We start from the raw sequence: 25,674 nt of genomic DNA on the forward strand, positions 1-25,674 counted from the left end.
GAAGTGAAACAGTCTTCCTGGCACTGCTCAGGTTGCATGAGTTGCCAAGTGCTCCTCAGGTAATGTGTGCTGAAGAGCTGACCTTGGTGGCAGGGGCTGTGGCTGCATTTTGTGCCTGTCATGCGGGAATCCAAGAAAGCCTATTCAGAGCAGGAGCTGCAGAGCGAGATAAACATCACGAGAAGGTAAGGCTGAGAAGCAAGGCCACCTCCAGAAAGAAGAGAGAAACTGAGTCAAGTGAGCTGCGTGACGGCCGTGTGATGCTGACCATGATTGGAGGAAGAGCGCATGGCTGGGAATGACTGATGGCTCTGGTTGGATGGGTGCCTGTGTGCACAGAGGTAAGGAGTGTTTGTGGGATGTTTTGCTGGCATCTAACGGCTGTAAGGGGAAGTCAAGAGAGAAAACTTGTGAATGCATAGAAGGGATGTTAAAATCTGGAACAGACTGTTTGGATCAGTCACAGCTGAGTCCGTGCCAGATTGCCACACTGCCAGAACCTGGGGCCTAGGATTTTCCTTTAAGAGTGCCAACTGCTTATTTTAAATGATAAAAAGTAACATTGAAAAAAGCTTCCCTCCTTGCATTAGAATAAGGCATTGATATTTCATGTTTCTGTCTTTCCATTCCTTTAGCAGCCTGGGTGTTGATGCAGCTGCATGCATCTGCTGCCCTCCCCTTCTGTTTTGTGTAAAAGAACAGTAAAATATGCAATCAGTGTGAGATCTTTCTGAAGTATTTTACTTTATTTGCCCCTAGGCTGCAATGGCTGGGAAATGGCAGTGTCACCCAGGAACCCACACGGCGACCTGATGTCTCATTGTTGGGGTCTATTGGAAACCACCACGATGACAAAAGAATGCCTGGGATTCCTCCGGCCCAAATGCCAAACCTTGCACTTGGCTGTGCTGAACCTCATGAGGTTCACCCAGGCCCACCTCTCAAGTCTGCTGAGCTCAAACAGATGTCATTTTTCTCGTGTCCTTCCATCCCGAGTCCATCTGTTCCCCAAAGGAAAAGAATTTGGAGGGAACCACCGACAGTTATGTGAGCGATTTCAGCGTCTATTTCTGATCATGGCAACAACTTCAGAGGTCACACTTAATTTACGGTGCCCGCTGTAATTCTGACCAAGGCTGCAGTTGCAGCTGACTTCCCAAGGCTGCAAGACGTGGTGGTGACACAGCCTTGTGCTTCTGCATTGGTGCTCATCCCACGTTTCCTTTCTCTGTCTCGCAGGTCAGCTCCTGCTGGAAGCAGATGGTATCCCAGTGTGAATGAAGGTCAGTGCAGGAGCAGCTGCTGATGGGAGGAAGGAAGTCCATGCTGAAGAGCTCTGAAGCATCTGCAGGTATGGTTCTGGAGGAGGCAGCAGTGATGTCGGAGGGCTCCCCAGCAGGAAGCTGTCTCATCCAAATGCTTGCTGAGTGGTTGGAAGGGAGCTTTCTGCATGACAGCAGCACCAGCTGCTTGCTTCAAATGCTGCAAAGACAAAGATTAGCACGAGTTCCAGTATCTACAGTATCATCACGAATCACGATAGGATTACAATGTGTCCTCATACAAACGCAGCCATTTCTCCCTGAGTCCAAAGGCTGTTTGGAAAGCATCTGTGAGGTCTCTCACACCAAACCACTGCTGTCCGTGTGGGATCTGACTCATTAGGGTATAGGGGTTAGGAACCATAGGCTGTCTTTTGAGAACGGGTTCAGTCATTTCCTTACATCTTGCACCAGCCGATACGTGCCGTCTGCCTTCCGTGCCGACAGGATTGGGGTGTTATAAGGCCACAGACAAGGTTCCAGAAGACCATCCTTAACCAGTGTCTGTGTTACAGCTTTTAGACCCACTCTCCCTTCTAAGGCTATGGGATATTGTTGCTGTTTCACAGCTCCACTCCCTCCTTGGGCAGTTCTTTGTAAGGGAAAATTGTGAGTCCACCCCGATTTCCTTCCCCTGCCCACAGCTTTGGATTCATTTCTTCTTCATCACAGCTGATAACACATTCATTGACACCTGATATCTGTTTCACAGACTTGCAGCTGTAATCCTCATTTAACTGTTAAATCTCTCCCCCATAAATCGGTCCCTGCTTCAGGCACACAGAACAATTGCCCTGCAACTATTTTATCTTTCCATTTTAGTTCTGTGGTCTCCAAGAGTGGAGCTGTCATTTCTGATCCCTCAGCCCCAGTTAAGCACAACAGCCACATCCAGATACACGCCTGGTACCTCTGAACTAGCTAATGCTGTAGGATGGAATGTTGTTTCTGCACTGGCTATCAAATGTGGGATTGCTCTGAAGTAGTACAGCACCATGTGTTTAGTAATTTGCCCTTAGAAACAGTTTGAAAAAGTAGAAAGACTTTATTAGTATTAGTAAAAAGAAGTTATTTCATAACATATTTTAGAAATACAGTTGTTCAATCGTGTGATCAATTCTCACTTACAGAACTGTAATAGTTACAAATTGCATGGGTTTAGTATTAAGGACCAGAAAGCATGTTGTAAGGCCATTCTGTTTGGATAGGAGAAGCTCAGCAAAAGAAAAACAGACTCCAAAGAAGCCAGGGCCTCCACACAAGGCCGAACTGACTCACTCTGTGGGCAGGTTGGGATGCAACAGGCAGGCATCAAGAGACTCCCCTCTGTCCTCCTTCCAAACTTCTCTCTCTTCAGGGATGAGCAGGTGTCCAGAAATAGTGGCCAAGTGTTGATAAGCAGCTGTCAGACTTTCAATAATTAGCAGTACACCTGCTGAGCTAGCAACAATTGGTGTTTAGCCAGTCACACACACACACACAGAATGGCCCGGGTTGGAAGGGACCTCAAGGATCAGGAATCTCCAACTCCCTGCCACAGGCAGGGCCACCAACCTCTGTACCACTGCACATATGCACATTGCTGGATAGAAACAGCAGTGTGGGAAAAAACTGTATGCTGTGGATGCAAAGGGTGAATCAGAATGGCTTAACAGCTCAAATCACGAATGTATTTTCACCTTCACATTACCCATACAATGTCTGAGAAGGAGCTGTGTGTCAGATTTTTTTTTTTATGCTCCCTTTCTTTCACCAGCCCTCATGTGAAGTGCCTAGCTGATGGCAGCCCTGCTCAGCCTCAGAGAAAGGTGACCCCAGCCAGCATTTCTGTGCTTTGTGTCCTGTGTCAGCAATAACTCTGAGTAACTAATGCATTCAGGAAAATCAGGGTCTGTTAATGGACCATGTGCAAACATAAAGAGATGCAAAAACCCAATGGATAACTGACCTGTTATGAATGATTATCCCCACCTCTTCTGTTTGCAGCTCAGAGACTGTGGGCAGCCAGTCGAGCCAATGCACACCCCAGAAACATCAGACAAGGCACTTCTGACCTCGTTCTTCCTGTGACCTTACAGCACTGCCCTGCAGAATGAATGTGTGCCTGCAGAGATCTCTCTTGGCATGACTTCAAGAGCAGCTCAGTCAGTAGTTCACAACTTCACACCCATCTGGCTGTTAGATCTATGAGGGAACTGTTGATGTCAGAGCTAGAACATTGCCAAGCTGCAACAAAAGCTGCATGGCAACGCAGTGTTGATGATCTCCACATCTTTCCGGCAGTGAAATTTATTTTTAATTCTCTGCAGGAAAAGGTTTGTGCCAAATGACAAAGGAAAGAACCCTTCCTGCAAAACGTCTGTTAGAAAGCAGCACGTTGTCAGCTGGAATCATGAGTTATTTCAGCCCTCACTGGGCTGATCTGGAGAAGGGCTGTGCCAAGGTATTTACAGATGTCTTCTGATGGGTTTGAAGCATTTCTGGCTTGCGGGGTAGGCATAATTCTGCAAAGCTGGTGGATTGCTTGATCAATCTGAAATACAAGAAAGATCAATAAATGACCAAAAAAAAAAAAAAAAAGCACCCAGGTATATTGATAGCTGCATTACGTACTACATGATTCCTTTCAGCTGTATGGTTTTTTTTTAAATAAGAAAGTGTAGAGCTGCCAGTTCCCTTATCCATCCTTTCAAGCTCCAGGCTAAGAAAGAAATGTTATTCCTCTCAACTGGAAGATGTATTCTGGGAAGAATGGTCTTCAAACTATTTGCGTTTCTTTAAGACATTCAGTTATGGGAAAATAAAACAAAGCAAAACAAAACAACAAAAAAACCCACCAACAACCTCTATATTCTGAAAATGAAAAAAAACCCTTTTGACTTTCTCTTGACTGTCTGAAAAGTATAACACATAAAATGCAAATGTTTAATGAACAAAGAGCTGTCACGGAAAAGGAGGGAGCTGCTCTTTTACCTATCAAACCTTCCACATCTTTGAGTGTCTGCCAACAACCAGAATGTGTGGAGGCACCTTCAGGAAACGGAGGGCAATGATGGCACTACACTTACATTAATCCTTGATGAAATAGTACAGCACTGATAGAAACTTCCCAACAGTCTGTGCTGATCTGAAATGCTCTGGCAACTCTTTGCAAAAGGCACTTCATGCTGAGTATTTTTATGTCATTGCTTGCTTGCTGGTATCACCTGTGCTGAGCTAGCTGGACAAACCCAGATTGGCAGCTCCTCAGATGTGTTACCAGCTAATTTCTCACTGATCATTAGAAACAGAAAGTTAATTCTGCTGGGAATTTAGCCATCTTCTGCATCTCTTCCTTCTCCTGATCTCTGTTCTGCCTCCGTTTGACGCAGATACACATTCAGGCTAATTAGTGAAATTTACTTTGACTCAGCACGAAAAGGAGAGCAAAAGGAAGGGCAAAATGAATGAAATAGCAACACAAGTTACCCAGCTGTTATGTTGAGAAGACCATTTTTAAGCCAAAAGAACTGCAGAAAGAAGGAATGGATGGATTTCCTGGAGCATCTAGTTCTCCAGATGCCTACAAGAGACTGCCTTTCTGCATGTGGGACACAGAGCAGATCCCCTCTGATGTTCGGCACAGGGATGGATGGTGCTAAAAGCAGGTTTGTGTTTACCTGCAGGGCCCATTTGTTGCTTTGTTTCCATGTACAGAGAGCCCACAGGAGGTATCAAAACCATCTCACAGTTTGTGCTTGTAGGTTCAGTGTTTGGGAGCACTGACCTTCTGAACAGCTGAAACCAAAATCTGCAATTCAAAACCTGTAAGTAATATTCACAGAATAATTAATTAAGAAATGCAATAGATAAACCTTTCACACCTGGAGCTCAGCTGCCATCACAGACCATTGCAGTGACTGCCCATGCATTAATTCTGTGTTGATAGTATCACTGGTGTCTCTCTTCTAGAGATGGATCCAAGCTGAAATGTGACTGCTGGTCGAGTTTCCACCTTAGCAGCTCCTCTACTGCTGCTGTCACGACTGCATTGACCACCTGAACTGCGGGGTTGGATGTGACCTTGTGAGCAGCAGTCTGCTGGCAGACTTGTGAGTATTTTCCAGTATGTAGTTATCCCTGGTCAGTAGAAGGAGGAGAGAATTAATGCATATATGCATATATTATATATACATTAATTAAATAATTATGTAAATCACATACATTATATATAATTATATATAATAAATCCATGAAATATACGTGAATACATACAAACAATTAAAAATCCATAACCATTTTTGTGCATATTTAAATGTAGGAATGCATTCTATTAGAGGCATTGATAAGCAGGCATTTAAGCACACCTTGCTTTGCTGTTTAAGCAGGTCTGCACCAGAATCCTGACTGTAAGTGACATCTGTGAATGTCTTGAAAAGGACAGCTCAAATCTCAGGTCATGCACGAGCATGGAGAAGCTGATTTCCTCTTGGTTAATCCTTGATTGTTCAGTGCATAGTGGTCAGATGGAAGACAAAACGTAGTCCAAATGTACTGATTTGAGAAAACAGCTGCTCTGGGTACTAGGAAACGGAGAGAAAATGGAGAAACAGACACTGCCAGAACTCTGCTGTGAGCACTTGTCTCATGAAGGATGTATCATAACAAGCCCAAAACTAATGGAGGAAGAAATAGGCTTTCTAGCTGTGTATTCATCCTTGGCATAACTAATTCTGTCTTTAGACATGTTTTTGAAACACTGACACATTTTACCAACAGATAAGTAGATAAGAGACCAAAATGCTGAATGGGAATGAAAAAAAAAAGCCATGTCAAAACAACAACAACAAAAATCGAAGAATTAAAAGTGTTCCAAAAGGTTAAAGATGTGGACTGAAAAAGTCTCAGCGAAAAATATTTCTGAGGAATTTTTAAATTTATTTCTGTATTTCTTCTACTTGCCAAGAAAGCACGATCTCACTTCTCCAGCAACATTGGTGTGCCCTTATCTTACTAGAGAAAGGGCCTCTCACCATGGCACAAAGCTGCTAGAGTTTCCCAGGACACAGGAACAAGATTTTCTCCACTTTTCCACTCCTCCACTGTAGCATTTTGCAGTCAATGCTTTGGGGTTTTGGCAGAACTCACGGGTTACCCTAGTGTAGGATACTGGCTTCTATATTGCCAAGATACCTCATGGTAATTTTGGTCGCCCAGATTTCAGCTCTGTTGGGGATGAAAAAAGAGGCTGAATTTCCCACCGTCAGTCCCACAGATTCCTTCTCTCCCATTGGAAACGTCTGGGACATTACTGAGAAAAACACTGCAGTCTTTTGTTCAGTGGTTGGCAAAGGCAATGCTCCCTGCATTCCTTGCAGGGGGCTTTTTCCATGACTTTTTCATTGCTGTACACAAGTGCATACGGATACTTGGACACTCCGATGTAGGTCGCTCCAAAAGTAATGCCTGCTGTTGATTTCGATGGAAACTGCAGCTCTGCTGCCATCTGCTGGCACGACAACAAAACGTAATGGAGTATTTGTAGGAAGGTTCAGCCTCTGCTGCCGTACCACCAACAGTCACCTCTGATATCACGGGCATTCATCATTATCTGTCATCACAACACCTGAACATACGGCCACTGACACATTGAGGGAGAGGGGGAGGAGGAGAGGAAGAGGGGGAAACGGCGCGGGGGGGACGGCGGGGGCTGGGGAAGGGGCGGCCCCCCCGAGGAGCTGGCGGGCAGAGGCAGCGGGGTGCAGCTCCGCACAGGACCCGAGCGGCTGCCCCTCTCCCTCCGGCCCGGCTCAGCCGTCTCAGCTCGCCGCGGAGCAGAGCGGCGCTTTCCCTCGCACTGCCGCGCTGTGACCGGCATTCGGGACGCTCTCGCGTCTCTCGCTTTGCCGGATCGGGTTCGTGCGGCGAGTCGCCGTTCCTCCTCGGCTCGCTGCCGTCGCGTTTTCTCTCGCTTCCAACGATCTGCTCGCTCTCTGCCCTTCCCCCTCTCCCGGAGCGCACGCGGCCCGGGGCCGGCCGGCTCGCGGCAAAGCGTTGCGAGCCCTGCGGTTGTTTGTCCTTTTCCCGGGGCTGTGCCCCCGTCACGGACACGGAGGAGAGGAGAGGAAGGGGAAGGAGGGGGGGGGAAGGAAGGGGGAAGGACCGGGGGGGGGGGGGAGAAGAAGGGGGAGGAACGGGGGGGGGCTGGAAGAAGGGAGGAAGGAAGGGTGGCGAAGGAAGGGGGAAGGGGGGGGGAGAAAGGGGAGGGAAGGGGGGGAAGGAAAGGGGAAGGAAAGCGGAAGGAAAGGGGAAGGAAGGAAGGCAGAAGGAAGGAAGGGGGGGCAAAAAGGAAGGGAGTGCAAGGAAAGAAGGGGGAAGGATGGGGGGCAAGGAAAGAAGGGAGAAGGATGGGGGCTTAGGAAGGGGGGGAAGGAAGGGGGAAGGAAGGAAGCGGGGGGGAAGGAAGGGGAAAGGAAGGAAGGGGGAGGAAGGGGGGGCGGAAGGAGGGAGGGGAAAGAAGGTGGGGAAGGAAGGGGGGGAAGAAAGGAAGGGGAAATAAGGGGGGAAGGAAGGAAGGGGGAAGGAAGGAAAGGGGAAATAAGGAGGGGATAGGAAGGAAGGCGGTAGGAAGGAAGGGGGAAGGAAGGGGGGGGGGGGTAGGAGAGCTGGTTTGGTTTCCTGTTGAATCTGTCCACATTTTATAGATGTACAGCATCCTGTGGAAAAGGATTCTGTCCGTACCAATACCATTCCAAGCACTTGAAGCCAAAGGTGGGTGTCAGAGGAGATGGGAATATCCTGTTCTCTGCGTCCAGAAGAAGTGGTGAGATGACTGAGATGTTAGAAGAACATAAGAGGAAACACTGGGATGGGCGACTGCTGGAGGCCGCTCAGTTTTTGGTGATGGCTGCCTTTGAGAAGCATGCAGATGAACAAATCTCAGGACAGGGACAGGTGCTGGATTTCTCTGGCGTAGAGGCAACAGAGCAGCGCCCATACAGACCTACTTTACTGCCTAGTTATTTACAGTCTGATTTTGGCAGAAGAGAGTGAAGCAGCTTATGAGTGCTGATAGTCATGAGAAGCATGCCTGTATAATGCTTGCAGATCATAAGCTGGGACCTGTTTGTGAGAACAGTGCTCTGCAGGACTAGTGCTCGTGTTTGCAGGGAGTTCTCGTGGTTCAGAATCCAAAGCCATCTTACAGAAATGAAATCTTTTTTTTGAGATTAGAAAACACAAAATACACAAACCCACCCCCCCACCAAACCCACAAACAAATCTGATAATGATTTGGTAGATGTGAGAGAAACTATTTTGTCAAAGCAGTGGCATTTTCTTACCTTGAATTGAAATGTCTGTAAATGAGAGCAGTGCTATAAGAACGTTGTTCAAGTAAAGGTGACAAAGTTTTGTTTGTACAGTAAATACAACTCTTGGAAGTCAGTAGTTGAAATTTGTGCTAGGAATAATGGAGTTTCAGTTCTGAGTTTATTGGGTCTTTTACTGATGCTTCTGGATGCTACCCTATTATGGTTCATTCCGTTTTGGGATTTTGTTGTTCATTTCACAGAAAAACTGAGTTGGGTCTTGTGAGTGATTGCTGGTGGTACTGATTTTCCTGGTCTTGGTCTCAGTCCTGCACAGCCACTGCAGTGAGTTAGCATTGCTTTTGTCCCACAGGAGTCACCACCGCCTGTTGTGGAAAGGATCACAGGTGGCTGGGAGTGGATTTATCAGAGCTGCCAAAGCTGAGCGTAGCTGTAGATGAAGCAGGACTGGACAGTGATGTCCCCACCCTTTCCATAGCAGAGGTGGTGCTCACCTCCATGGCAAACAGCAGCTCAGGTGAGCTGTCCTTGGTTAGCAGGGCTGTGAAATGAGAAGCAGAGGCTTCATTGTAAGTCATGGGAGACTTGTGTCTTAAAACTAAAGCCTCGTGGATTCTGTGCAAGCTCCAAACAGCTCCTTGCATTGTAGGAATGAGGGAGCAGTTGATTCCCACAGCATCATAACAGGAGGCAGTGTGCACAGCTGGAACACAGGAGCTTCTGTCTGAACATCTGCAAACGCTTCTGGACTGTGTGAGTGATGGGCATTGTCACAGCTTGCCCAGACAGGCTGTGGAGTCTCCCTCCTTGCAGATCTTCCAGAGCTGTTTGTGGGGGTGGAGAGTGATAGGGCAAGGGGGAATGGCTTTGCACTGAGACAGGGGGTGTTGAGGTTTAGGTTGGATGTGAGGAGGAAGTTTTTCAGCCAGAGGGTGGTGAGGCACTGGAACAGGTTGCCCAAGGAGGCTGTGGATGCCCCATCCCTGCAGGCATCCACGGCCAGGCTGGATGTGGCTCTGGGCAGCCTGGGCTGCTGGTTGGCGACCTGCACACAGCAGGGGGTTGGAACCAGATGATCTCTGAGGTCCTTTGCAACCCAGGCCGTGCTATGACTCCACTTGGCCATGGTCCTGGGTAGGCAGCTCTGGGTGGTTCTGCTGGTGTAGGAGGGTGGAGCAGATGGCGTCCAGAGGTTTCTCCAATCTCATCTGTACTGTGAACCTAAAAGGGAGGTTAGAAAAATACAAAGAGGAAGAACCTGAAGTACTGTAGGTTGGTTTGTTTGTTTTTAAAATTTTGGGGTCTTCTCATCCCAGACTCTCTCTATGAATGGATGAGACTTCCATAGATCCCCAGTACAGGTTTCTCTTTTGTATGTTATGTGTCAGGATGCCTTAATAGCATGCCTTAAGCTGCACCTGTCCTATAAGAGGTGGTCCCACGGGTATTTAATTATCCGTACGTCCGTCTCCCGACAGGTCAGGAGCCTTGATTCAGTGGGCAGCAGAGCATTTCTTTCATGCATGCTTTCTGCTCTATGAGCAGATGCACCCAGAGGACCCCTTTGGACGTGTCATGCAACAGCATTTCAGCCAGCTGGACTCTGCACTTTGTTCTTTGTCTCCAAGCCTGATTGTGAAGCACAGCAGAAGAGTTTTTTGGAAAAGTGAGTACCTGCAGCCCTCAGAGCCATGGGAAACTGAGACACCTGCAGAAGGGGTAACTGCAGGTAATTGTAGAAGTCGCCAGCTGGGCCAGCTGGGTTGAAGCAAAAAGGGCCGAGGCAGAGCTGCTGCCTGCTTTGCTGATGTGGCTAGTCATCTGAAGGTCCCTCGCCAAGAAGCAGCCTGTTTGCTGGTGTGGGATAAGGCAACGTATGTGTTCCTCTGAGGCTTTTCATCTTAGGTATTCCATAGAAATGTTTAGGCAAGACATCTCATCAGACTTTGAGCTGCTGCTTCTTTCCAGCTAGGCAGTTTTAAAGACCCCCCATGCAGATGCTTCATGGAGGGTCTTTGTTTGTTGTGGGAAGTGAGTCTTTTCTTCCAGAAGGAATCATCTTGAGGGATTTCTGTTTTAGATGTGAGCGAGTGTTTCACCTGCTGTATTGCAGAAGATGAGCAACACAGAGTGCAGGCTCTGGAGCCTTCTGATGAACATGAGGTAATCCTTGTCAGCACTGAAAGAAGACTCTTCTGTGAAAGAGAAGATTGGTGTTCCTTGCTCAGTGAGGGATATCTTAGGGAGGCAATCTCAGATTGCAGAGTAGCTGCTGTTGTAAAGGCTATTGCTGACCCTGACAATTTGCAAGTGCTCCAGTTGCAATTCTTTCAGTTCAGAAATGCATTGAGGATTCCTTGAATACTTGGAAAGTATGCCTGGTGTGAGGTTCCTGACCTGCAGATGTGTGGGAGCATTTCTGGAGGGAGTGCATGCTGCTCTTGCATTTCCCTGGGCTGTTAGTGTTTTGTAGCCATTCCTGTAATAATGACTGAGTTTTAGCTGTGACTGTATGCTGTGCCATTTTTCATGTTAACTGCTGGCAAATTTGCAAGTGTCAGAAGTGTAGGACTGAAGATAAAGCAGGGACAATGAGTAACTTTGAGGTAAGTGTTGTGTGAGATAATCACTGGATGTTTCTCGTTCTGCCTTGTTGTTCTCTGTTTCTAATTCTAGAAGTGTAACAGCCTGCAGTATGAGAACAGCTGAATGTGGTTGTGTTTGCTTTGCCACCAGGCATCGTGAACAAAATCGTTAGCTGAAATTCTGGAGATGAGCACAGTGGTGTAGCAGTGTTCACAGCAAGTATTGTAGAGGAAGGAAATGTCTCTGAAAGTGGGAAAGCAAACTCTTAAATTTCCAGTATTTACATTTTATGCCATTTTGCAAAAGATTCATCTTCACCTAAGATGACATTTGGGCTTGTTGTTGATGCTGTTATTCCTTTGCACTTTAAATTTCTTGTTCAGGCCGCCTTGTCACACAGCGGGGTGAATCCATTCAGTCCCCTGGTAGTGAACACACTCAGTTCCTCAACGTCCACCAAAGCCAGGTGACCTCTAGTATTGCTGCTGGCGCCTTGTGCAGGGCTCTGCTTGTGCTGTTTGCCTCTGAGAGATTGCACAGTGAGATGGAAATCATGGTTAGGTATGGTCAGACAGCAGAGGCCGGGCTGTATCTTTGAACACTTCTGATTTCTGTAGGGTCAGTCACATTTCGTGACCTCTGGGGAATCTTCATCCCTCTGGTATACAGCCTTCAGCCCTTTGTATGATCACAGCTGGCAGCAAAAAGGGAAGCTGCTTCTGAAGAAGGGCATTCATCATGCAACTTACAGTACAGCTGTGGAACTCGTTGCTGTAGAATGTGTGTGTGAGTTTAAAGAGCAGCTGGATGGCTCATGAATGAGAAAGCCACCCAGAGCTATTTGATGGAGCAGGGAATCCCTGGGCTGTGTATTTTTGAGGGTTAGGAGAGATTGTACAGACTTGTTCTTTCTCAGATGCAGTTTTAGGCTTCTGATTTTGGCCACTGCTGGAAATACTGTGGAGCCAGTTTCATTTGTGCCTTGTTTGCTCTGGCCATTTGTTAGTAGCTTTTGGTCTGAGATTTTGAGAGCTCGTGCTTGTTTTTGTTTCTTCTTTTTGTCTTGATACAGGAATGGCATCTGAGGTGTTCTCCTTACTTTGCCTTGACTGCATCAGAGGGGATGGAGCCCTCCTGGACTCCATTCTGATCCACCGTGACAGGTACATGCTGACTGGTTTTTGTAGTGTTCTTTTATCTCACACAGGCTCCTCTGATAGATGTGAGGAGACAGTAAAACCCTGGGAGGAACAGATGAGATGGTAACATCCAGTTGGCTTTTTCCATTCTCATTCACTAAGGACTGCTCATTGCCAGGTGAAGCCAGCCTGACAAATTCCTGCTTTTGGCTGCTTGCTTCCTTTAGGGAGCGGCAAGCAGAAGCTGGAAGTTGGTGTAGGGCAGTTGAAAGTGATGCAGACTGATTTCCAGGGCATGTCAGATTGTCAGAGGGCTGCATCAGGTTCCTTTGCAATTGTTAGTTTCATTTTTGGAGCTAGGAAGTGCAAGTGTTGGTTCTTGTTTGCTTGAAATTCAGGTGGTTGTGGTCCTGGTTGGCTTGCAGTTCCTCCTCCTCGTGGCCCCATCAGGTTGTCTGGCAGTGTCAGTGCGTTGGCACTGCAGCTCAGTCTGAAGCTCTTGGCTTGAGACGTGACGGTCAGCACTCCGCTCTTACAACACCCAGTGTGATGCTGAGCACTGGAGGCTCTGGGGCGGAGAACGGAATCACATTCGTCTGTGGAGTTCTCCTGTTCTTGTGGAGTCTGCAGGTCCTGGCACAGCAGCTGTGTGAAAGAGGAAATGCTGATACAGGTGGGGAAGTGTTTCAAGTGGGATGCTGATGGCAGGGGTAAGGGAGATGTGTGTAAGGGAGACCAGGCTGCCCAGAGCCACATCCAGCCTTAGAGGTGAAGCAAGGAACAGTGCTGTGTTCAGAAGTGATGTAAGTTTGCACAATGCTGACTTGTAGGTCAAGTGGAGTCACTGAGTCAAGAAGCCATTGGAAAGATGCGGCCAAGCATAACTGAACGTGAAGCAGGATGAGTCACTGGTCATTCTTGAATGTTTCCAAAGGCCTTTGTGAGGGGGTATGGAAGGAGAGTGTCTGCTCCCTGAAGGATATTTGGTCAAAGACTGTTTTACAGTGTAACAGGGGAAATAGGAAAGGGAGGAGGACATAAGCAGGAGCATACAGAGATACAGACCTGACCAGCAAATGATAAGCTAGGCTGTAATGGGAAGCTGCCTGGTCAGTCACAGTTACTGGTGGGGGGATGTAAGTATGTGAGAGTGTTTATTGCAGCAAGGTTATCTGCTAGGGAGTTTCATTTCTGGTTGATTCTGCAAATGAGAGAGTGGCAGCAGTGTCCTCCAGCCTGAGCACAGATCCTGGGTCCCCAGCCTTTGGGCTGCCAGCCAGTGGCTGCTCAGGAGTGGTCTCAGGCCGTAGCAGCTGGAGGAGGCAGTCACACCCTTTACCTCTCTTAGCAGTCTTGATATGACAAGCTATGCTTTTTCTTGCCAGCAGCTCAGCTCCAGTCTATAGCTCTTGCTTGTTACCTGGGAGGATACTAGTGCTGACTGGGCTGCCCAGCAGGAGCAGTTTCTTCAAGTTTGAAAAAGTTGTCAGAGCATTTCTCTCCATATTGTAAGGATTTAAAGCGGGTCAGCTTTTGGCCTAGCAGTGATGGAGCCCTTTAAATATGCTCTAGCTGTAGCGTGTTATCAATCCCTGTGGCAGCGTAAAGTACATTGTTTGGTTGCTGAGAACAGCATGTTTTCCTTTGCTTGTGAATTGGTCCCTGAAAAGTTCATCCTGAGAATATGTTTGTTCTTTCCTTCTTTTGTTCATTCATTCTTTCTTTCTTTCTTTCCTCCTAAGGAAACTCAGAACTTGTAACTACAGATGTGCTGCTCTGCAGAAGACTCCAGAAGTCACTGATCTGTGGTCAGCGTAGGCATTAATCTACCTGGGTTTGGAGATTAAAACAAGGAACGATTAATTACATAGCCTTGAGGTTATTTTTCAGAAACAGCAATGGAAGCAGTGATGGGCAAGTCTCAAAAGGTTTACGTAAAGGTTCAGATCGGATCACATCCCTAAATGTCATAGACTGGGAAGCTGGCTGGAAACATCCACGAGAGTTAAAAGTGCTTTGAGGATGTATTTTAAGTTAGAGCAATGGGCCCAGTGGGAAAAATAAGGAAATGTTTAGAATACACCTCTTCATCTTGGGGCTGAGAGTCAGTGCACATCCTTAATTACTGTACCAAGGAAAGCATGAGCATCAATATGACTTTCAAGGTCTGAATACAGGGACAAATGTAGAATTTCTTGTCACATTTTATTCTTTTCATTATGACTCAGTGTTTGGTCAAACTGGGAACAAGGATTCCAGCACAGTAGAGATGCTATTCTTCTCATAGCTTTTCTTTCTCTTTGCTCCCACAGAATGAAAAGACCTTCCTACACTGACATGGAAGATCATACGTTGTTCTGCCAAATCCCTCGGGAGCATTTCTTCTGTGGCACCAATGGAACAGGAATGTGGAGAGATGTCCAAACACAGATTTTGTGCATCAGCCCTCATGATACCGCATAAATTGACCCATAAACCACATTCATTCTTATATCTTCCCCTTCTTTCTTTTTCTTTTTCTTTTTCTTTTTTTTCCTTTTTGTTTTTCCTATCAAATACTCTGTCAATGCAGTGTACTTCTGGATGGCTACCAGGCTTTAAACTGAGAGGGAGCAATACAGTCATACTACAGGGCAGAAACCCCTTTATATTACCTTGCCTTTAACCCCGGATTAACTTTGTGCTAACTGATGCTCTGTCTTTCCCACTGCTTTTGAAAAGGAAGGACCAAGAGGGTCTTTTTTGCAATATGCTGTGGAGATAGAACCTTAGTTCGTAAGCTGTGTCTAACAGTATAGTTGAGCAATGGACCTTCTTCCTCAGCAGTGCTTCTGGCTGTGGTGGCACCACAAGTACTGTAACATTACTTGAGCAAATGGAAGAGAAAACAACTGCAGTGATTTCTATCAGGGCCATGAAAAAGGTCCCATAGGCACTTCTGCCATGCAGCTTTTGTTGCAGCTTGGCAATAATTCATAACAAGTCAGTTATCCATTGGATTTTTGCATCTCTTTATGTTTGCAAATGGTCCACGAACAGACCCTGGTTTTCCTGAATGCATTAGTTACTCAGAGTTATTGCTGACACAGGACACAAAGCACAGAAATGCTGGCTGGGGTCACCTTTCTCTGAGGCTGAGCAGGGCTGCCATCAGCGAGGCACTTCACATGAGGGCTGGTGAAAGAAAGGGAGCATAAAAAAAAATCTGACACACAGCTCCTTCTAAGACATTGTATGGGTAATGTGAAGGTGAAAATACATTCATGATTTGAGCTGTTAAGCCATTCTGATTCACCCTTTGCATCCACAGCATACAGTTTTTTCCCACACTGCTGTTTCTATCCAGCAATGTGCATATGTGCAGTGGTACAGAGGTTGGTGGCCCTGCCTGTGGCAGGGAGTTGGAGATTCCTGATCCTTGAGGTCCCTTCCAACCCGGGCCCTTCTGTGTGTGTGTGTGTGACTGGCTAAACACCAATTGTTGCTAGCTCAGCAGGTATACTGCTAATTATTGAACGCCTGACAGCTGCTTATCAACACTTGGCCACTATTTCTGGACACCTGCTCATCCCTGAAGAGAGAGAAGTTTGGAAGGAGGACAGAGGGGAGTCTCTTGATGCCTGCCTGTTGCATCCCAACCTGCCCATAGAGTGAGTCAGTTCGGCCTTGTGTGGAGGCCCTGGCTTCTTTGGAGTCTGTTTTTCTTTTGCTGAGCTTCTCCTATCCAACCAGAATGGCCTTACAACATGCTTTCTGGTCCTTAATGCTATACCCATGCAATTTGTAACTATTACAGTTCTGTAAGTGAGAATTGATCACATGATTGAACAACTGTATTTCTAAAATATGTTATGAAATAACTTCTTTTTACTAATACTAATAAAGTCTTTCTACTTTTTCAAACTGTTTCTAAGGGCAAATTACAAAACACATGGTGCTGTACTGCTTCAGAGCAATCCCACATTTGATAGCCAGTGCAGAAACAACATTCCATCCTACAGCATTAGCTAGTTCAGAGGTACCAGACGTGTATCTGGATGTACATGGCTGTTGTGCATAACTTCCTGGACAACCAGCAGCAGCCAGGTGAAAGGAAAGTTGGGTTCCAGAGCACTGCAGGAAACGTGGTGTTCTACTGCTGCACACATGCAGAAAAGGACACACACACGACAAAGCACTGTTCCTTCCCCCATGGCACGGTGAGGGGTGCCTTCTCGTGCTCTTTTCCTGCTACTTCCATGGCACGGTGCACATCTGTGGCATTTGGTCCTCCAGGGAGGAGCAGGCAAGCAGGACACCGCAGAAAGAGCATCTCTTTGCTCTAAGCTGTCAGTGCCATTCCAGGGTTAACAGGAATAGGGCATGTCAATGCCCCACTCATAGTGGAGAAGGGAGAGATTTTAAAAGGGAAATGAAATCTTCCATGGAAGATCCTATTGGATTAGCAGAGCAGTGTGATCAATTCTTGGGGCCAGATTTTTACCCATGGGACGAGATGATGTCCATCCTGAGTATGTTGTTTAACAGGGAGGAAAGGGGAATGATTCGACAAGCTGCCATGCAGGAATGGCAGAAAATGCATCCTCAGGGTCCCGAGGCTGTCCCTGCTGGAGTGTTACAGCCATGAGCAGGCTTGGGAGGGGGGCTGAGGGATCAGAAATGACAGCTCCACTCTTGGAGACCACAGAACTAAAATGGAAAGATAAAATAGTTGCAGGGCAATTTTTCTATGTGCCTGAAGCAGGGACCAATTTATGGGGGAGAGATTTAACAGGTAAATGAGGATTACAGTTGAAAGTCTGTGAAACAGATATCAGGTGTCAATGAATGTGTTAACAGCTGTGATGTAGAAGAAATGAATCCAAAGCTGTGGGCAGGGGAAGGAAATCGGGGTGGACTCAAAATTTTCCCTTACAAAGAACTGCCCAAGGAGGGAGTGGAGCTGTGAAACAGCAACAATATCCCATAGCCTTAGAAGGGAGAGTGGGTCTAAAAGCTGTAACACAGACAGTGGTTAAGGATGGTCTTCTGGAACCTTGTCTGTGGCCTTATAACACCCCAATCCTGTCGGCACGGAAGGCAGACGGCACGTATCGGCTGGTGCAAGATGTAAGGAAATGACTGAACCCGTTCTCAAAAGACAGCCTGTGGTTCCTAACCCCTATACCCTAATGAGTCAGATCCCACACGGACAGCAGTGGTTTGGTGTGAGAGACCTCAAAGATGCTTCCGGACAGCCTTTGGAGTCACAGAGAAATGGCTGCGTTTGTATGAGGACACATTGTAATCCTATCGTGATTCGTGATGATACTGTAGATACTGGAACTCGTGCTAATCCTTGTCTTTGCAGCATTTGAAGCAAGCAACTGGTGCTGCTGTCATGCAGAAAGCTCCCTTCCAACCACTCAGCAAGCATTTGGATGAGACAGCTTCCTGCTGGGGAGCCCTCCGACATCACTGCTGCCTCCTCCAGAGCCATACCTGCAGATGCTTCAGAGCTCTTCAGCATGGACTTCCTTCCTCCCATCAGCAGCTGCTCCTGCACTGACCTTCATTCACACTGGGATACCATCTGCTCCCAGCAGGAGCTGACCTGCGAGACAGAGAAAGGAAACGTGGGATGAGCACCAATGCAGAAGCACAAGGCTGTGTCACCACCACGTCTTGCAGCCTTGGGAAGTCAGCTGCAACTGCAGCCTTGGTCAGAATTACAACGGGCACCGTAAATTAAGTGAGACCTCTGAAGTTGTTGCCATGATCAGAAATAGACGCTGAAATCGCTCACATAACTGTCATGGTTACCTCCAAATTCTTTTGCTTTGGGGAACAGATGGACTCGGAATGGAAGGACACGAGAAAAATGACATCTGTTTGAGCTCAGCAGACTTGAGAGGTGGGCCTGGGTGAACCTCATGAGGTTCAGCACAGCCAAGTGCAAGGTTTGGCATTTGGGCCGGAGGAATCCCAGGCACTCTTTTGTCATCGTGGTGGTTTCCAATAGACCCCAACAATGAGACATCAGGTCGCCGTGTGGGCTCCTGGGTGACACTGCCATTTCCCAGCCATTGCAGCCTAGGGGCAAATAAAGTAAAATACTTCAGAAAGATCTCACACTGATTGCATATTTTACTGTTCTTTTACACAAAACAGAAGAGGAGGGCAGCAGATGCATGCAGCTGCATCAACACCCAGGCTGCTAAAGGAATGGAAAGACAGAAACATCAAATATCAATGCCTTATTCTAATGCAAGGAGGGAAGCTTCTATCAATGTTACTTTTTATCATTCAAAATGAGCAGTTGGCACTCTTAAAGGAAAATCCTAGGCCCCAGGTTCTGACAGTGTGGCAATCTGGACTCAGCTGTGACTGATCCAAACAGTCTGTTCCAGATTTTAACATCCCTTCTATGCATTCACAAGTTTTCTCTCTTGACTTCCCCTTACAGCCGTTAGATGCCAGCAAAACATCCCACAAACACTCCTTACCTCTGTGCACACAGGCACCCATCCAACCAGAGCCATCAGTCATTCCCAGCCATGCGCTCTTCCTCCAATCATGGTCAGCATCACACGGCCGTCACGCAGCTCACTTGACTCAGTTTTTCTCTTCTTTCTGGAGGTGTCCTTGCTTCTCAGCCTTACCTTGTCGTGATGTTTATCTCGCCCTGCAGCTCCTGCTCTGAATAGGCTTTCTTGTATTCCCGCATGACAGGCACAAAATGCAGCCACAGCCCCTGCCACCAAGGTCAGCTCTTCAGCACACATTACCTGAGGAGCACTTGGCAACTCCTGCAACCTGAGCAGTGCCAGGAAGACTGTTTCACTTCTGCTTCTCCTGGCTCAGAAATTCATTTTCCTACCTAGAAAATGGAAAAAGAAAAGAAAGAAAAAAAATCCTGACATTAGCAGACACAATTGATACTATGGAATTCTGGAAGGCAAGGGATTTGCCCTCTATGATGAGAAGTTGAGTGCAAAGAACTAAGAAGAGCCATGAGCAGGTTGTGAACTTGTGGGTAAAATTAGGAAGTGCAGCAGTGCAGGGCTTCTGGAGGTGAGGGTCTGCTACAGCCGCCTGGAAAGAGAGCCTGTTGGTGGGAGCTGCTTACTGCAGCCAGCAGAAGCATCGCACTCACTGACTCTCATCCTGATGGGGGATTCCAGTCAGTCTGGGAAATCAGCATGGCTGGCTGCAAGCAATCTGACAGACTCCTGGAGTGCAGTGAGAATCACTCTGTGGTGCAGGCATTGGGCACAGCAAGCAGAAGGGAAGCATTGCTGGACATGGTGCACACCAGGGGTTACGACAGGAGGCGGTCAGGGCTGCAGTGACCATGCCCTCCTTGAGTTGGTGATCTCAAGGAATGCGGGCCTGGCAGGAAGCAAAGGCAGGAGCCTGAACTTCAGGAGAGCCAGCTGCAGGCTGTTCCAGGAATTCTTGGACGAGATCCTCTGGACAACTGTTTGTAGGGGCAAAGGGATGGAAAAGAGCTGGTCACTTTCTCAGAAAAAAACTTGCTCAGGTTGCAGGCTGAGCTGCAGGAGAGGAAGGGGAGGAGGTGCCAGCACGGCTCTGCACGATGCTCTGCCACACTGGGCAGCTTGATCATGGCTCAGCAGTGGGATCAGACGAGGAGAAGGGGAGAAGGAAATCAAGGATGGGAGGGAACCATCAGACACAGTCAATAACTGTCTGTGAAGTCTTGCAGACCCAGAGATTCCCAGGTTGTTTCTGCTTTTGCAGCATTTGTGTGCTGCAGGGTGAGCAAAAGGTTCTGCTGCTTGATTCTTCTGCAGGAGCCGCCTAAAAGGGAAATGGCCACTGAGCTGCAGACCAAGCAGTACTGCCTGACGTTGGCCAGGGGAGCTTCTTCTGCCGCAGTGTGCTGATGACAGGTCTGGAGATGATCTGCAGGGCCAGTTCGTAGGTGGGAGCCAGGAAAGGACATGATGGGAGGAGAGAGGTGTTAAGGAGCGGCCAAGGCATCAAAATGCATCAGAAGGCCCTGAAAAGCGTCACAAAGCCACAGCCAGGAAGCTTGGGAGTATCATGAGCAGCATCCAGGATGCGAGAGATTATTTGCTACCATGCCAAATGGTAGCAGAGCTCCCCGTACAGACATCCCAAACCCAGACAAAACAGGAACAAACCTGGAGCTGTGCTGCACGCACCCCACAGCCACAGCATTGCAAGCTGGGGTGCCTTGCTGTGTGCTGCATTCATCCCAGTCCATGTGAATGAAGACTCTGGAGGCAGTCAAGGCGTTGATTGAGCACGAGTGTGCTTTTATTATTATATAAAGGACAGGAGGGTGTGAGAGGTCCACGGTGAAGATGGGACTCATCCTGTCTTGTCATGGAGAGAGTGGCTCAGAGCTCTCAGTGCTGCTGTCCGGTGCCTGGGACTGGAGGCCTGATTGAAAGTCCCCCTGCAAGAGGCTCTGCTCCTCCGCACTGACGCTGACCTGCTCCTGCATGGAGGTGCTGCTGTTGGGGCACTCACACTGCTCTTGGGATGGGCTGCACTGCAGAGACTCCTGGTTACAATCCAGGCTGTTGACTGTGGTGTCTGGGAGGCTCAGGTCAGCATTTTCAGCAGAGCCAGGTGTGATGAGGGCATGAACTTGAATGAGCTCCTTCTCTCCATCACTGTTGTCATGTGTAAGGCTGCTGTTGGAACTGCAGCAATTTGTGCTTCCTAAGAGCTCTCCACTGATGGAAGCACACAGAGCATCCTTGCTACTTGCCCTGGATCTTGTGGGTTGGCAAGGGCTCGATTCACCTAGAAAGGATACACAGGGGTTAGTGTCAAACTTTCACAAGCTGAATTACGACAGTGGTTCTTGATCAGGGGTGAACTGAAGATGTTGGGCAGGGGCTGGAACGCCAGAAGGAGATAGAAGTGCAGAGCAAGCTTGAATTCTATGCTCCTGAAAAGCAGGGATTTGGAAGCTGCATTTGCACCCTTACCTGCCAGGACTACCACTGCTGTTTCTGAGGGCTGCCTGGCATTGCGCTGCAGTTGGCGTTTGCTGCCAGAGGATGGCTTTCTGAGGCTGAAGCAGCAACACCAACTGCTGGCTGGTGATTCCTCCTTCTTGCTGGGTGGATTTTGCCTGGAGAGAGAAAACAGCCAATGCTGTGAGTCGTGCGTGGTGCAGGGTGAGGGAAGAGCTGCATTGAGCTCTTGGCAGCAGTTTCTTGTTCCTAGCACTGCCTGGTTTCTGCAGAAACACAACTTAGAAACTCGCTCTGTTTCCAGCAGTTGAGGATGGCTCCGTTCTATCGCTCAGCCCTGAAGTCTTGCTGGCTAAATTCCCCTCAACTCTGTCAAGCAAGATGCAGAGCATGTGAGCAAAGGCTCCACAGCTGTACAGCATCTGAGGGATGGCTTTGATGGAGCTGGCAGGTGTAACTGCTTTCTGAGGAACCGTGCAGCCATAAAGGAAGTTCAGAAGCATCTCTGACTCTTACATTAGCACCTCATCGGCCTCATCTCACTGCCATGTTTAATTTCTAGTGCCAGCAAGTCTGACCAACTGCTCTGCTTAGAGGAGAACTGGATTTGGTTTCAGGCATGTGGCCGTGAAATCTGGAAAATCCCACCTTAGCCTAACTTACTTTCAGCAACTTTTGGCACTAGAAATACTGGGAAAAAAAAAAAAAACACTAAAACCCACCCAAACAATGATGCTAGGTGCTGGAAAAGAAAGTCCTCTTTACCTGTCAGATGGAAAGTCGATGAATGTGTGGAACTTGCCCTGCCCAGCTGCAGGGCTTTCTTCCACTACAATGTCCCGGCTGCTCTCTGTCACAACAGGAGAGCTGCTGTGGCCTCGCCTCTGTGCCTGTGCCTCCTCCAGGCTGAGCAGCTTTGTGGCAGCAGAAGAGACCCCCACAGACTTGGGCCCTGGGAGAGAATTGTGCCCTGTCAGGGAAAACCACAGGTAAGAGCGAGGATCAGAAAGCAGCAGCACAGCCACCACAGTTCTGGGGGAGGTGCTGTATTTTTCTCAGGCTTGCTTATCCGAGCCACTGGAAGAAGAGGAGCCCAAAATAACCATGTGGGAAGAGGTGTGTTTATGGCAAAGGACACGGTCATCATTAAGAGCAGCTTACTGTATCAAAATAGGCAAGGAAAAACCCAAGGAAATGGGGGCAGGGAACTGAGAAAGCTTCGCTGCCATGCTTGCATCAAGCTTTTCCTGCATGCAAACAATAATAATGACGGTTTCCTCCTTGTGAAGTTTGGGCTTGGACATTCTCAGCATCCAGCAACAGGATGCCATACCCTAATGGAAGCCCAGAGGTCTGCTGTCCCCTTGATGGTAAAAGAGTATCTCAAAGGTCCTGGAGAAGGCCTGCATTTGGTCAAGGTGTCAGGTCAAGATCAAGCTAATGGAGGAAGACACTCACCTGCTGCATCTGCGATGTCTGCTCCGGATTTGGAGCAGAAGAGGACGTCTGTGTGGTTGATGAGAAATTCCACCACATCCGACTGCGTCTGCAGCTCCATGCAGGCAGCTCTTCCGCTGGCGCAGGCAGACTCGTTCTGCTGTGATCTGTAGAAAAGGCAGATTTTAGAAGTCATTTCTCCAAGACCGTTTCCCCGCGTCTGAATTGTTGCAGCCAAAAGCTGTCAGCTGAGGCTCTGGAGACTTCCGCAGTGGGCAATCAGTGATGCCACTGCAGAAATTCCCCTGGATGATCAAGGACACGTCAGTCCCATCTCAACAAGACTGCAGAAATTGTCACCTAGACATTGTGCCCGTGGGGTTGGAGAACAGCCCAGGCTCCTGCGCTTCTGTCAGCCACAGATTTTACAGGAGAAGAGCACATTTGATGGAGAAAAAGGGAGGATTGTTTTTTTTTCTGGAGAACAGATGAAGCGTTGTGTTGAAACAGAACCAGAAGTTTACCTTAAGAGGTTTGGAGCCCACACAATGGCTAGGTTCTTGGCATGCATGTTTGTTATCGTGGAGCTCCCAGCCAGACACGCCAAGTGTCTCATCAGGAACTCCAGTGTCCTGGAAAACAAGAGAGGCAAACGTTCAGCACCAACGAGCATGCCGTGCTGCAATTCAGAAAGCAAACCTCCATTCATGCTACTTCTTGTGATTGCTACTGTCACCGAAGATGAGGTAGATCCAACCTGACTGAGTGCCACGCTGCAGCACCAAGCCCCAGCACAGCACAGCCGCAGCCATCAGCTGCACCAAGCGTGCCCCCGTGCCCAGGAACTGACCCCATAAAGTAACCCCATGGAGCCTTCAACCCTTCAGCATACACAGGCATCGTGTTGCCGGCATGAGACAGAGCCTGGAACCGCATCGTTGCCCTCTGCAATGCAGCAGGGCTGAGCTCAGCAGGCTGAGGGCAGCACTGACCTGTAGTGAGGAGCGGGCAGCTGCTGGATGACGTCCTGCATTCTGAGCAGCCGCTCCTCCTCTGTAGCGGCACCAACAGCATCCTGGAGTAGTGCAGAAAGGGAGCGAGACACCAATCAGGCTAGTACACCACTGCGAGTAAACCTCGTGGGGCTGACAGCAAAAGGGCCTCCGAGCTGGGGCACTGCTGCAGCCATCTGCCAAGAGGCCCAGGAAGAGGGAAATGAAAGACGTGGCCTTGTGCTTACCGAGAACTTGCCGTACAGCTGGTGGGTGAGCAGAGGGTTCGGGAGCTCCCTGAAGTACATCTTGCAGAGGGAGCTCACGCTGTGAATGTCACGGACGGTGAGCTCAGGAATCTGCTCCGACTCAAATTCCTGCCTGGAGAGAGGGACGCAAACCCGGTTGAGCGAGAGGAAGGCAAGCCCAAAGCCACACCAGATGCACTCAGGCTGTGTCAGTCGCAGCACTCTTACCGCAGTCTCTGGATGTTGGACGCGACGCCGGACAGGCGGTATATCCCCTGCACCACGCCGTGCTGCTCAATGAACTCAGCGCAGCTCTGGAGGACCTGGGGGACTGAAGAACACGTGCCAGCCGTCAGTGGAGCTCCTGATTCAATCGTGCTGCAGGCTGTGCTTCACATCCTATCCACTAAGCCCAGCCAGGCTTGGCTGAAGCAAATACAGATGTGCTTGTCTCTTAGGAGCATCCGCCTCACTTTATCCTTCAGCCATCAACTCCCATTACACGTGTCTCCACGGCTATCAGCCTGCCCCCTGCTAGATATGAGCTCCCTTTCATCCTCTTTAGATGCCCAGCAGAGGAAGATCTCAGGAATGGGCTGCTCCTTACCATCACGACCGGAGTGGAGAAGATGCTCTCCCAGGTCACAGCCAAACACCCTTTCCTTCTCCACCTCCCGCTCGGTCGGTTTCTTTGGGCGGGCCTTCACCAAGGAACGAAGGAAGGTGAGGATCTTGCTGCGTTTCTTGGGCACTGCACAACAAAAGGAAGAAACCAGGTCATTTCAGGTCTGGCTCCGTTGGACGAGGCCGAGCACAGCACATTCTACAGGGCACGTCAGAACGGGAAGAACATTACCAACCAGTACATACAAAAAGGGATTTTCCCCATCTCTGGAGGAGCCCAAGGCCAGGTGGGATGGGGCCCTGGGCAGCCTGATCTAGTCTCACATTAACTGTGGGGGCTGGGAGACCATCCTGAGGCAGGAGGGTTGGAGCATGATGATCCCTGAGGTCCCTTCCATCCCAAGCCATTCTATGAAGATTCTATAGTTTTGCCAAGTCCAATCATAAAATCAGGAGGATTGGGCCAAATCTCTGCCCCATGGTGTGCATGAAGAATCATCAACCCAGAGGACAATGTGGGATGGATAAAGGAGGTACTAAACATGGAACATACCCCCAAAAAGACTTCATTTTGCTTTCCCACACCATCAAATGTAACATCCCTACCTGGCTTTGGCACAGAATTGATGAGTGCCTCAGGAATGTTCTTATTAATGAGTTCCACACACTCCCCTGGGAAAAATCCAACCTGTAACAAGAAGAGAGGCCAACTATTGCATGCTGCATTTCTCAGGTCTGAACTGTTAAACCAAAAGCCACGTAACATTTCCCTCGGAACGTGCTTGCCTGACGTTCCATAAGACTATCCAGCAGAAAATGGCCATAGTTCACAGCATAAAGGTAATAATTTTTCAACATTTGCAGCCAAAGGCAAGGTCCCTTGACACCGACACAGGGAAACTGTTTATGTCCACTAGGCATCCTGTGCAGGCAGAGCAGCTCTAAGCTGAGATTCCTGCCTTTACTGCAGTTGCACTCTCCAGTCTGAAGCTTGTGCCTACCTGGAAGCCGAGCTTGCCTCTCCACCAGGGGGTCAGCTCCTTTGGTGGCATGTCGATG

At 48.4% G+C, this 25,674-nt stretch overlaps 1 protein-coding gene and 1 long non-coding RNA gene across 7 annotated transcripts; one reads left to right on the forward strand and one right to left on the reverse strand.

Annotated features, from left to right (window-relative positions):
* Nucleotides 1–7,962: 7,962 nt before the first annotated feature.
* On the forward strand, nt 7,963–14,848 carry LOC149912276 (uncharacterized). 6 transcript variants are annotated; one of them, XR_016462052.1, is made up of 6 exons: nt 7,963–8,072; nt 8,985–9,149; nt 9,282–9,385; nt 10,111–10,298; nt 12,291–12,381; nt 14,670–14,848. It is a non-coding gene; the product is annotated as an uncharacterized LOC149912276 (long non-coding RNA). The 6 variants fall into 6 exon arrangements; XR_016462050.1 differs by lacking the exon at nt 7,963–8,072 and having other exon boundaries at nt 8,083–9,149; XR_016462051.1 differs by lacking the exon at nt 7,963–8,072 and having other exon boundaries at nt 8,083–9,149; nt 10,178–10,298.
* A 106-nt stretch (nt 14,849–14,954) lies between these two features.
* LOC149912277 (rho GTPase-activating protein 32-like) lies at nt 14,955–25,672 on the reverse strand. Its single transcript, XM_090130963.1, has 4 exons — nt 25,617–25,672; nt 25,222–25,303; nt 24,599–24,742; nt 14,955–14,959 (listed from the first exon to the last, which is right to left on the reverse strand). Exons 1-4 carry the CDS (start codon nt 25,665–25,667, stop codon nt 14,955–14,957), a joined length of 282 nt encoding a protein of 93 aa, XP_089987089.1. The 5' UTR covers nt 25,668–25,672.
* Nucleotides 25,673–25,674: the final 2 nt, after the last annotated feature.

The sequence above is a fragment of the Phasianus colchicus genome, chromosome Z (genome assembly GCF_987193195.1).
Source record: "Phasianus colchicus chromosome Z, bPhaCol1.hap1.1, whole genome shotgun sequence".
NCBI lineage: Eukaryota > Metazoa > Chordata > Aves > Galliformes > Phasianidae > Phasianus > Phasianus colchicus.

What these genes read in the sequence shown, in the direction of transcription:
- LOC149912277 (XM_090130963.1), bottom strand. Translation starts at nt 25,667, where the DNA reads ATGCCACCAAAGGAGCTGACCCCCTGGTGGAGAGGCAAGCTCGGCTTC. An exon ending in GAGGCAAGCTCGGCTTCCAG is followed by an intron (nt 25,304 to 25,616) that starts GTAGGCACAAGC and finishes TTCTTGTTACAG; the next exon opens with GTTGGATTTTTCCCAGGGGA. An exon ending in CAATTCTGTGCCAAAGCCAG is followed by an intron (nt 24,743 to 25,221) that starts GTAGGGATGTTA and finishes TTTGTTGTGCAG; the next exon opens with TGCCCAAGAAACGCAGCAAG.